The sequence below is a fragment of the Astyanax mexicanus genome, chromosome 10 (assembly GCF_023375975.1).
Source record: "Astyanax mexicanus isolate ESR-SI-001 chromosome 10, AstMex3_surface, whole genome shotgun sequence".
Lineage (NCBI taxonomy): Eukaryota > Metazoa > Chordata > Actinopteri > Characiformes > Acestrorhamphidae > Astyanax > Astyanax mexicanus.
The window spans coordinates 47006658-47020260 of record NC_064417.1 but is presented as its reverse complement, the minus strand read 5'-3'; the positions used below and the strand labels follow the sequence as shown (position 1 = coordinate 47020260).

Here is a 13603-nt window from a genome sequence, read left to right as displayed (position 1 = left end):
AAATATAAGTAATAACAATAAAAGAAATCAAAAGAAGTTAAAAAGCAATAATACAAAACTATTTAAAATAATAATAATAATAATAATAATAATAATAATAATAATAATAATAATAATAATAAAAATCAAATAAAATCAAATAAAATAAGGAAACAAATAAAAACACTAAAGGGAGAACTAAACATAAAAAAATTAAAGTTAAAAATAAATAAGATTAAGTAAAACACAGGCTCTCCGAAGGTGGTTAGATATTAAATGTTTAAAATGATTAAGTGACACCAGTGAGCTGAGTTTTAGAGTTTCCTGTAGTAAATTACAGCTCACTGGTGCTCTGTAGCTAAAAGCAAATTTTCCCAGTTCACTAAAAACTTTTGGAACCTGGCAGCTGATCCAATCACTAGAGCGAGTCAAATAATTACAGTTTTTTACATTCATTAATGAAGTGATGTATTCTGGCAAATGACCGTAAATTGTCTTATGAATAAAAAACAATATAAAAGCTATAAATATAAAATAGAAAAACTACGGCCTAGAGGCTTTTAAATACAAAGTTATAGTAGACATAATTTACACAGACACATTCCTGCAAAAGTATGCAAAAAGTACGCATTTTCTAATAGTTATTCTATTTTTTATTGTTACTCTTAGGTTTACTATTCCCTTTGTGGTTTGATTGGTTGTAAAGCATGTAGCATAAAACGATCAGCCAAAATTTTAATTTACACCATGTTAGTCAACTTCACTCCAACTCATTACCTCCAATTTAAACTTATTTTTGGAATGTATTGTCAATAGACATAGTTTATATAGAATTATACCCAGTTAAGCAGATAAAATGGGCAGAAAAACTCTGAATTATTTTGACTACAATTAAACTCCACTGTCATTTTTGGCTTTGTCCTCGTGCTGGACTGTCTCTATTTAATATAGCATAACAAAAAAGTGCAGTGGAAAAATTACATCTGTGTATCTATTGATCTATTCACATTATCTGGATAAAATTATAAGGACACCTGTTCACCTGTTTATATCGTTTTACTTTTATTTTTAGGGTATTAAAAAAAACATAATTCAAGAGAATACAGTTCCACTGCAGCTTAAAGTCACAGAATTCATTCATTAGAATGGGTGTTCACGAACATTTGGACATATATCAATCCATCCATCCAAAGCACAGCACATATTTCACAAATGATAATTATGATCTGTGGACTGTAGCTGGAATTTTCCTGCAGTAAATCAGCTGCTGTGAATGTGTGGGACAGATTAAATACAGTGTGCCAGCCCTTTGACTTATTTATACCTACACCCACACGAACCCACCCACACACACACTTACTGTACACACACATTTACATGTATTATTTTGGCAGCCATTCTTATCCAGAGCGACTTACAGAAACATGCCAACTGCTGAAGGGACTATGACAATCTGATTTAGAAAGAACAGCATTTCAATTCATTTACTTACAGCAAATATGAATTTCATGTGTTTTTTGCTGTACAGCAAACTGTCATAGTCTTATAATATTAACTGTCAAGGGACAGCAGGGTCGCTTGTCTGTTTGTAATATATTATAATAGTAATATTATTCTTCTGTGGTGTATTCCGTAGAATTACAAAGAATTTGACCGTTTCCTTCAATGTGAGCCACCAAAACCCTGCAACAAGTTCAGAATAAGGCACCAGCACGACTCGTCTTCAATCTTTCGAAATTCAGTCATGAACTCCTTTGCTGTGTTCCCTTCATTGGATTCCTGTTGCCGCCTGCATCAAATTCAAATCCCTGACTCTGGCCTATAAAGCCAAAAATCAGACCAGCAGCTCCTTCATAGTTGATGGTCTGTACCAAGAGCTCTTAGAGCTTCCAGTGTGGCTCGGCTCGAACCATCATCCCTCAAAACCCACAGAAAACAAACATCTCGACTCTTCTCTGTGCTGGAGAACCAAGGTGGTGAAATGAACTTCCACTGGGTGTCAGAACAGCGGAGTCACTCTCAGTCTTCAAACGCAGACTGAAGACTCATCTTTTCAAAGAGTTCTTAAACTAATCTTAAAAGAAACCTCCTAGGGTTCTAAACATTATCAAGCTTGGTGTATCTCTTGATCCTAGTCTCTACAAACTAGCTATGGAGGAACTGGATTGAGAAATGTTTTAGGACCACACTTCAGCCATCGGAAATGGAACATCCCATTCATCTGGTTCCCACTGTCAGGCCTCTATTCATCTCTCTATCTATCTGATTGATCAAATATTCAATCAGATTTCTGATCAAATAGATATTTAACCAAATTTTAGGTTTGCTGCATTTACAGCTCTGGGAAAAAGAGTAATAAGAGACCACTTAATGATGATGTTTATCCTTGATTTTACAAAATTGAAAACCTTTGGAATATACTATAATCAAGTGGAAGATGGATGATTACAGCCATCAAACCAAGCTAAACTACTGCTTGCATTTTTGCACCAGGAGTGGCATAAAGTTATTCAAAAGCAGTGTGTAAGACTGGTGGAGGAGAACAGGAGAACATGCCAAGATGCATGAAAACTGTGATTAAAAACCAGGGTTATTCCACCAAATATTGATTTCTAAACTCTTAAATCTTTGCATTTTTTGAGGTCTGAAAGCTCTGCATCTTTTTGTTATTTCAGCCATTTCTCATTTTCAGCAAATAAATGCTCTAAATGACAATATTTTTATTTGGAATTTGGGAGAAATGTTGTCCGTAGTTTATAGAATTAAACAACAATCTTCATTTTACTCAAACATATACCTTTAAATATCAAAATCAGAGAAACTGATTCAGAAACTAAAGTCGTCTCTTAACTTTTTCCAGAGCTGTACATAGTTTTTTGATGGCATGACCTTCATGAAGACTTAAGCCTGCCTCCCTGAGAGTGTTCTTGACTTGATTTGGAGTTGAGATTATTTTTTTCCTAAGGAAAGAATTATGTGATCCTTTACTGACCACATACTGATGATCCTCCAAATGCAAATTCAACACTTGGAATCAAGTCCAGAGATTTTATGCTCTTCAGTGGTCATGAATTAATGAGCGAACAGGCCACACATGGCCATGAATCTGCTTATCAGTCAAGTGTCCAATTACTCTGTTGCGCCTTCAATCACGTCTTGGTTGCTTCATTTCAATCCATTGTGTCGGAGCACACAAGCACAACTGTAAAACATGTGTCACTCTGTGTTCAAATGCATTAAAAATGTGCAAATGTTTTAGAATTTGGGAGTTTTTAATCAAATTATTTAAAATATCATTCCAAATCTTGTAAAAACTAAAAGATAATGTTGTTTTGACAATCTTATAAAATAGCATATCCAAGTTACATTTTCCCACCTTAGATTCTGCTCCCCTCTCCTTTGTCCCCTTTTTGTTCTATTTTAGCTTTATTTGCTTGTTTTTATTCACTATTCTCTCTTAATGCATTAATGAAGATTTCCTGACATCCATCAATCCACTCAGAATCACTGGACACAAGGCACAAGCCCACCCTTGGGGTTAACCTTTTGGGTCAATACACTTTTTTGAGGATTTTAACTTTTAAATGTAGCAGAGATTTAATCATTTGATAATTTATCTAAAGCAATGCTTTACGCTGAACATGCCATTAAAGATTTAGAGATCAGACTGCTTGACCAAAAAATAGCCTGAAGAGAAGAGTTTGAAGACCAAGAAAATCTTCAGACTGGATTACTTTTAACTCTCGGTCAGCATGAAGAAGAGGGTAAGTAAGTGGAACTATCTAAGCTTGCAGTCTAGTTGAAACATGGCTGATTGTAAATTCGAATCTCATCAAATACACAAACAGGCAATATGAGGACATCCTTGAGGACTGGAAATGTTACTTGACAGATTTCTAAATCTTATTTTTTTTAAGTTTTACATATTTTGTACATTTTACATAATAATTCCAATCCTAATGCCACACACTGGTAAATGTCCTGCAAGCTATTTTTTTGTCCTCTGGAGAGAAAATGTGAATAGATTCACCCTGGCACCACCCCTCACCCATCAACCCCACTAGAGCACCACCCTAGATCAGTTGAAGAAATAAAATTTTGATCATATTTTTGAGAACCTCAGACAGTACACAGCAGGATTAGCCAGCAGACTTCGTCTGAGGGAGGGATCTGTACTTACTGTCCATTGTAAGTCAGTAGATGAGGGAGATATTGAGAGAAATAATGAGTTTTGTGCAACAGCAACAGTTTCTTAGCGTTAAAGTAACAGAGCTTTCACTATTCTGTCTTAATGCGTTAATTAACATTTTTTGAAATCCATCAGTCCACTCAGAATCACTGGACACAAGGAACAAGCCCACCCTTGGCATTAACCTTTGGGTTAATACCGTTTTTAAAAATGTTTTCTTTTAAATGTATCTGTGATTTAACTCTTTTCTAACATTTATCTAATGTGGAATCATTCTATGAGCCCTTTGAATTGCTCCATTATAGTAAGGTCAGAATAAGAAACCACCCTGACACCACCCCTCACTCATCAACCCCCACTAGAGCTCCACCCACTAGACCAGTTGAAGAAATGCCATTTCAGTTGTTTTTTTTTTTTTGTTTTTTTTTTGGAGAACCTCAGACAGTACACAGCAGCATTAGCCAGTAGACATCGTCTCAGGGAGGGATCTGTACCTATTGTCTGGTGGTTAGTCAGTAGATGAGGGAGATAATGAGAGAAATAATTTGTTTTGTGCAACAACAACAGCTTAAATTCTGAAGGGACTGAAACTGGTAAAAATAAATCTGGTGAGATCTTTTTATGTTACTTCATAGACCTATTCTAACATGTGCAAAAACATATGTTTAAATTAACAATGTATATTTTTGAGATTTTACAAAATGTATCTATTTTTTTTTTTTTTTTTTTTTTTTGGTAACCTATTTCGGGGTTTAGCTGCTTCTGTTTTTTCAGGCCGAATCTAAATTTAGATAGAGAGAAAAAAGCATCTATACGTAACAGAGCATCGCATTATCATGTCAGTGCCAACATGGGGTGAGGCTGTTCACACCGAGCCCCGCCGCCGAGCGCGAGGATGAGCAGCAAACAGAGACTGTGACTGATGTCACCGCGCGGACCCGTTCAGACACCGCTCAGAGCCGTGTTTTCCCCCGGTGGAAGCTCCGTCATATGAGGCGCGCGGGGAGGCGGCGCTCCGATCAGCCATCGATCAGCGCGCGGTGAGAACAGCGGCGGCGGATCAGAGCGGAGCGCCGTCGGCGGGGATCAGCGCGCGGCTGCCGCCGCGGGGGGCGCAGCAGAAGACCACCAGCTCCGGAGGCTGGTGCTTATGCTGAGGCTGAAGCTAATGCTGATGCTGATGGCCATCGAGAGGTAACGGACAGCGTGTTTCTGTGTGAATGGCGGTGAACCGCGGTTCGGTCGGTCCAGTGGATCCAGCTCGCGGTTCAGGAACAATGGAATGCTGGCAGATGTGGTCCAGCTGTTAATAAGCTGAATAATCAGGGCTGGACCGAAACGGTTCTGGTTGCGGTGTTCAGTCGTTGGTGATGTACGGATGGTGGAAGGGATACAGGGATACCGGGAACAGGGAGCTGTGTGCTGGTTGGTAGATACTCTACTGGTTCTAGTTCTGGTTTGGATTCGGTTTAGGTCTTCTGTCTGCATCCATGATCCTCAGACTGGGATGGGGTGATGTTCCAGTCATGTTGTGGGAGAGCGGGGGAAGTGGAGGGCTGATACTGGGAGATCGGGGCCTGAGGAGAAGCTGGATATAGAGGATTTAGCTTTATGGAGCAAATTATTGCACTATATTAGTCTCTTATGTATGATGATGATGATGATGAGGATGATTGTTATTAATACTATTATACTGTTGTTCTTGTTTTTGATATCAATTGTATATACTTGTACATAAATCTTAGTGCTTTCAAATTAATTCGAGGATTGAAAAAAAGGTTTGTTCTGCCTTTAGCATTACTGTGAGAATTTGATTGCAGATAAACAGACAGACAAATATATATATATATATATATATATATATATATATATATATATATATATATATATATATATATATAGATAGATAGATAGATCAAGTCAAAAGTTTCAATACACCTTTTCATTCAACATTTTTCATTATTTATTTATTTAATTGTAGATTAATATTAAGACATTAAAACAATTAAGGAATGCATACAGAATTATGTATTACACACTTTTTGTTTACAAAAACAATTCCACATGTGATTCTGTATAACTTTAATATCTTCAATAATAAATCTACAATGTAAAACAACATAAAAAAGAGAACACGATGAATGTGTTTGAATCTGAAGAAGTGTGTTCAAACTTTTGTCTGGTACTGTATATAGAAATTGCTTTTCTGTGATCTATTCCTGTGTACACAATGCGGGTGGACGTTTATTGAGTAGAGGAATGTTAAATAAGTCAGTCGTTTTCCCAAACTTCATACTTTTTAAATAACATTTTTCACTTATTCGATAAATAGCTTGAGCTGTATCTTCCAAATTTTATAATTTTTACAGCAACCACAATTTAAAAACAAAAGTGCTATATATACTACAGTACGTTTACAGCAGTTTTTAGATTTTTTTTACAATAACAAACAACAAATAATACATGTATTTAGGAGAAAGCAAGAATTAGTAGTGTTGCCCATTGGTATAGCATGGTGGGTTAGTCCAAAAGACAAGCGACACTGGCATAAATCTACACGTGTTTTCAATACAGAAAACCCCACACACATATCCCACAGGTCAGTGCAGTGTTCTTAGCTTCCATTGGACATGGAAAAGTCACAAAAGTCACATTCCTATTGAGTTTCTTTAAAGAATGGTATTTTTGGTCTTTTTTTTTTTTTTTACATCATCTGTCATTTTCTGTTTTTCAAAGGTTAAAATGCCACCAGAACAACACAGAAGAACTTTGAGGTGGCATTACTGAGGTTGCCTCACATGTGCCACCGCCCTGCTCATCAGCATCATGGACTATAACTCCAGCACCGTGCCCTGGGACCCTGGCACCTTCCAGCCCCCATCGCTGGTAAACAGTGCTCTGAAGATGGCCCTCATCTCTATCATCGTGTGCACCTCCCTCTTCGGCAACGTGGTGGTACTGCTGGTGTTCCAGCGCAAGCCGCAGCTGCTGCACGTGGCCAACCGCTTTGTGCTCAACCTGCTGCTGGCTGACCTGCTGCAGACTGTGCTGGTCATGCCTTTTGTCATCGCTGCCGCCGCACCTGGGGTGTGGCCTCTGGACACCCGCTTGTGCCAGGCCCTGGTGGTCCTCATGCACCTCTTTGCATTTGCAGGGGTCAACACCATCATTGTGGTGTCGGTGGACCGATATTTGGCCATCATTCACCCACTGTCCTATCCCACACGCATGACACCCCACCTGGGCACCAACCTCATCGCCCTCACCTGGCTGCTGGGCCTCCTGCAGAGTACTCCGCCTCTGTATGGCTGGGGAACCATCGATTTTGACCGGCGCCACAATGCCTGCACCGTGGTTTGGTCCTCCAGCTACTCTTACTCAGCTTTGGTGGCCACGTTGTCCTTCTGGCTGCCCGTAGTTATAATGTTGGGGTGCTACTGGATGGTGTTCAGAGCAGCCAGACGACAGAATGCTCTGGTGCATCCCATCCAGAGCAAACAGCCTCCAGACTCCCAGGCTGAGGTGAGTAATAACTCTTCATGGATGCCTTTAAGTATATTAATTTGTTACCCAATTTACATTTTATATTTTTTTATATATTAATGAAGCTACCTACACTTTTTTGTTCACATCACTGTGGGGTTTTAGCATGTCATATTGGACAAAATTTGGTTCAGGCTAAAATGAAATGTTAAAAAATTGTTACAAACAAAAAAAGTGTTTTGGGACACAGTATAACACTGTATATCCACCAGCTTCCAAAGCAGAGGAGCTGAATCCATGGTTGAAGTGGTAGACACAAAATGTAAAACATCCACCCAATCGTCCATGCGTCCATGCTCTTACCATTTTATAGAGAGGCTTGTTCGGCTCAGTAATTAAACTCAAGTGAAGTAAATGCATCAGTGCTTCTGAGGCTCTTAGGTTAGATCTTAGGTGGTTAACATCTTAGCTGGCAGCTTCACAAAGCACCAGAGTCCTATAACCAAGACTTTCTGTAAAATAGTAAGAGCATGGATGCATGGATGATTCACACGTTCAACCACAGATGCAGCTCCTCTTCTTCAAAGGTGGTGGATATCGTCATTGTCCAATGAAAAACATGTATCTCAATTTTTGTTGATTTTTAGTTTACTACATAATTTTAACAGACAAACTGCCCCATTACAATGTGTCAACATTTATTGATGAATGGACCAACAGAATAACTTAAAAATGACCTGAAATAAACTTTTTTTACATTGACTTCCATTGAAAGTTTAGAAGGTTTTTGTCTCTCTCCTGTAAAGTTGCTGTTTTGGAGATACTTTTTCTTACTTTTTTTTTTATTGGACAGCAACGATATATTACATGGTGCAACACAGCACTCCAAACTTTTTGTGTTGTGTTTAATATATATATATATATATAAGCCATATATAACATTAATTAGTCTGTGGAAATGTTGGGCTACTTCAGACTGCATTTACTTTGAATTTAATAAACTGTAAACCATTTGATATGAAATTATAGGGGGCATGGAGGAATAAGATTGATACCAATGCTGCTTTCCATTTGAACTGTTTCATGTATTCATGTATTGGAACACCCACTAACCTGATTTCCCTCTCAGAAGTTTGGAATAGCCTCACCAGCACCATGTTCAGAATCCAAGATGGCTGCACCTTCCCATCAACCATAGTAACAGCAGTAGTCCAATTATTAGCAGTCTAACTTTTAATTTGTTTGTAATTAATTAATAGGTTATAGGTTATCAACTAAAATAGCTAACAATGATAACCTGGGACATAAAAAGCATGAGTCAAGGATCGTCAAACTAGTTAAAACAAAACAAGCATTATGTTGTGTTTTAGCTTGGCTACTTCTGCTTGGCACTTGAGTCATTATTTATAAAGGTAGCAATAAATTAGTTCGAGGATGGATTTAGCCCCCTGTACTTACTTCTGCTTTTTTCAGGTATCTTGTTCCAGTCCCCAGAGGCAGCAGCAGCAGCAACAGCAGCAACAATCTGCACCTGAAACTTCTTTCTCAGCCACATATCCCTCCAGGAACCGGCACAGACGCTTCCAGTACCACTGCAAGGCGGCACGGGTGGTGTTCGTGGTCATGGCATCTTATATCTTGGGCATGGGCCCCTATAGCGTCCTGAGCACAGTGTCTATACGCTCGGGTGCCTCTATACCGCCCTGGCTGGCATCGCTGGCACTCGTCCTCTTCTTTTTGCAGTGCTGTCTGCACCCCTACATCTATGGCTACATGCACCGCAGCGTCCGCAAGGAGTTCCTGGCCCTGCTCTGTGGCCCACTGTGTGCCCAGAGGAGACCTGGCCGGGGGTCGGCGGCTGAAAGCTGCTTCACGGTGACGGACGGCCGTTCGATGCACGGCCCTCACCTGCACCCGTCTGGCCCTGGCCATTCAGCCCGGGTCTGTCCCCTGCGTACCTGGGAAGAAGGGACCGTCTCTTCATCACCAACAGAGCGAAGATCCAGAGAAAGCCACAAGGAGACCACCTCCATCAGCCTGAGCTCGGAGAGGGAGCTCACGGTTCACAGCAACAAGTGAAGGGAGTGTGTTGTTTACAGTTACGAGGCAGTTGGGTGATCACAGGCTGGCAGAACCAAGAGTTTATTACTGCCTTGAAAAAGTGGAGCTCAAAAGGACAAAGCTTTTTTGTTTGTTTTATTTATTCAACTATAACTATAACACAGAAAGGAAAACAAAGATTTTAGACCATTTCTGTTGGTCTGTTGGCCGCACAATGTAAGAGGCAGCTTACTGAAAAAAAGAAAGATGAAAAAAAAGGAGTTAACACTTTCTTATGACAGCGATGGCACTCCAGAAGTATTACTAAGTACTGTTTCAGCGGATGTCCGCACATTTACTACAGTGTGCCAAAGTGTACAGAACTGTTCGATACTAAAGGATGACTTCGGTCGTAAGCGCTGTTGTGTGCAAAAGTCTGAGGCCACCCTTATTTGTTTCATTTTCATTCCAAACAGCCTTTCAGTACAAATTCTGCATATTTCATAACATATCTCAAAAAAGGTTAGATAGTAATAGGCCCGTACGATAGTTCCCAAATCATTAAGATATAATATATCCATGCAACACTTGGTAGACCAGTGATGGCATGCACATTTTTTTGCTTTTTACTTTTTTTTAACACACCCACTTGACATCAATAATGAGCTACACAAATAAACAGGTAAACAAATGTACCTAAATATCTGAAAAAAACAGTATCAGATAAAAAAATACTGCTGTTTCTCCCCATCTTTCCAATGTGAAAAGACCAATCAATATGGTCGAGCTAACAAATGTCAAGTTAATCAAGGAGCTCTTACTGAGAAAAGCCAAAAGACAAAAATATTGAGTCCAAAGTCCAGACCTCGACATCCTTAATTAAAAAAAATGTTCTATCTGGAATAAAGCCAAGCCACTTATAAAGATAAATGTAAACACACCAAAGATCATTTAAAACATTTCAAGCATTTGAGCCGTGTGTTGTATCTGTGTTAATGCACTCGTCTCAATATGCAAATTTTCTCGTAGTGCATTAGTTATTACTATTGTTTTGGTTTTGGATTTTTAATTCTTTAAGGCATCATTTGGAGACGGCTGTGTTCACACTGCTACAACAGTGCTCAGTGTCCAATTGTGTCTAAGATTAAGTGGGTTATATTATTGGAATCGTATCTGTTTTAAATGCATTTCAGACTACCTCCTGAAGTGGTCTGAGTGATGGGATTTATATTTGTTTTAAATGCATCTCAGATCAAATTCTGAAGTGGTTTGAGTGATGGGATTTATATTTGTTTTAAATGTGTCTCAGATCACCTCCTGAAGTGGTCTGGGTGTGTTTACACTTACAATTTGATGTGACTTGGTCTTATCTAAATATAATTCTGATAATCAAGGCTCAATAAGTAATCAGGTGTAAACAGGATCAGGATCAAGAATGAACTTGGAAAGATGTGGAAAATTCTCTCAGCTGATTCCTGTGAAAAAATGAAGAGCAATTACGTGCTGAGGTTTCTGTGTAATTTCATGTTAAATAGACTATAGGCTCTCTGCTTTCTCTTTTCTTAACACTGAAGAATGAATAACCTGCACTTAATGGCCGTTTTGAATGGAAGTGAAATGAAATGTTAATGGTGATCTTTGACCGTGGCACACTTGTTCTTAATGCAGATGAAGAAGTGCATTTAACGCTCGGTTGGGGTGAGTTTTATTACGAAGTGGTAGGTTTGTGGAATGTAGTATATTGTTTACTGTTTTTGATATGTAGATAATAGGGAATTACAGTAAATGTTGGTCATTTTGTGAAACTGTGTGTAGAATGCTTGTAAACTCATTTTTGGATTTGGGATTTGGGATATTGAATTAACAAGATACAGAGAGAAGTTTTTATTCATGTTTAAGTTCAAATGATCCAGAAGGAGTTTTGTTGTTTTAATATTTAATCCTGATCTGGTACATATCAGTACAGCATGCTGTATGCTTTGTGCAGAAGGCAAATACTGTATACTCATCAGCTATGTCCCAAAAGCACTGGAGTATTTAAGGTCACAGTATTACACAGTAAGAACAACCTGCTTTTATTATCTTACCATTTGTGGAAAACAGGAAATTAGATCAAATCCCCTGCCAGTAAGATGAGGCAGATTTAATTGGGAGAACACACAAACTAGTGCAAACAGACACAGGCGTAATAAAATGGTTAATAAGTTTTACGTATATGAGCAGCAGGAATTTTCTGGAATAATTAAAAAAGTGCTGGTGGTCTCTAGGCGAAAACATTGTGAAGATACTTACATGGACAATAGTTTATATAGAGCAGCAGTGGCCCTCAAACTGGTCCTAAAGGAACCCTTAGATTGTCCAGATTTTAATTGTTCTAACCAGAGACTTTAATAATGAGATGACTGACAGAAACCCGGTTATGAATAAAATCCTGCCCTTTAACAAAAAGAGCCAATCAGCTTGTTGCTTCTGCGGAGAGCAAAGGAGTCAGCATGCTGCTAGGAAAGCTCCCCACCCGTCACTTTGGAGATATGCGCAGGCGCAGCAGCCATAATAAGCCAAAAAAACATTTTTGAGCCAAATGCTACAAACTATTTACAACTTTTTAATCAGATTTTTGCTTAAGGGGATATAAGTACCCAGCTGCATTGCAAAGAAGTCTGTTGATTGAACTGACTTGCTTTGTTCTAACCCAGTTTAGCAACCCTTAAGATAACAATGTGTACTAAATAAAGCAAGTGTGTAAAATGGCTACAACAGTCCAATTCTTAAGTGCTGGACAGATACACAGATACAGAGCTCATGCGGGTTGCCAGGTTAATAAGGATAAAGTAAAAACATGGACACTGTTGGGGGTCTCTTAAGAGAAATTTGTACATATGTGACTAAATGACCATTTCATGATTCATACAATATGTAATACATATGGCAGGACACTAACTCTAACTTTATCCAAAATCCTAATCATAATATAAACTTAACTGTAACCTTAACCATAACCTAACCCTAACTATAACCTAAAAATAACTTACCTAAACTTAACCAAAACAAAAACCCTATCCCTATATTAACCATAACTTAAACAACACTAATTATAACTGTAGTAGAATATAAAAACAAGCTTCTGTCAATTAAGTGGAGTTATATAACTTAGTTTTGGGAGTTTGATCCATGCCCTTACTCCTCCCACTCTCCAACCTATATAAATTGTCACTTCCTCTCTACCTGCGTGTCGAACAACCTCTCACCCACCTCCTCCCCATCTTCCTCCTTTATGTATTTATTTATTTATTTATTTAGCTGTTCCGAACTCCTGTCAGGATCATCTGAGTTTGCCCCCCTTCTCTTTTCCTTCTCTTTCAGTCAAGGCCGTGGGGAAATACTAGCAAATATGTATTTTAGAAGCTCACATAGTGTCCATCACTACAGACCAGTCCAAACTTCATGTAGCTTCAGATTAGATCAAGAACAGAAATGGGTTTCCATGGCGGAAGAGCTCCATCCAAACCTCACATCACCAATCGCAAATCAGGAGAGCGCGTAGGTTTGGTAAAATAGTGTATATACGGAATGTACTAAATGTTATGGATTTCTTGAGGTGCGCTTCAGTCGTATATGTACATATTCTTACATAGTTGAGGCGGTTCCTGAGGGCCAGTTTGAAAACCACTGATGTTAGGGACACCAGTGTACCTTTAAGGAGCAGCTTGTGTGCCAAGGATCTCAGGGTGCAGTACCAGACTCTGTGTGTGTGTGTATATGTATGTATGTGTGTGTGTGAGTGGGTGTATGTGTGTGTGTGTGTGTGTGTGTGTGTGTATATATATTCTCTTACCTCTTAAACAGTGAGAAGGTTTGCTGGGGTTGATTTTTAAGAAGCCAGGTTCATTTTTGAGTGCCTCCTTTAAGAAA

At 38.7% G+C, this 13603-nt stretch overlaps 1 protein-coding gene across 1 annotated transcript; it reads left to right on the top strand.

The window, feature by feature from the left end:
* The first annotated feature begins 4895 nt into the window (after positions 1 to 4895).
* Positions 4896 to 9861, top strand: gpr101 (G protein-coupled receptor 101). Its single transcript, XM_007237512.4, has 3 exons — positions 4896 to 5362; positions 6905 to 7690; positions 9125 to 9861. Exons 2-3 carry the CDS (start codon positions 6995 to 6997, stop codon positions 9728 to 9730), a joined length of 1302 nt encoding a protein of 433 aa, XP_007237574.4. The 5' UTR covers positions 4896 to 5362; positions 6905 to 6994; the 3' UTR covers positions 9731 to 9861.
* Positions 9862 to 13603: the final 3742 nt, after the last annotated feature.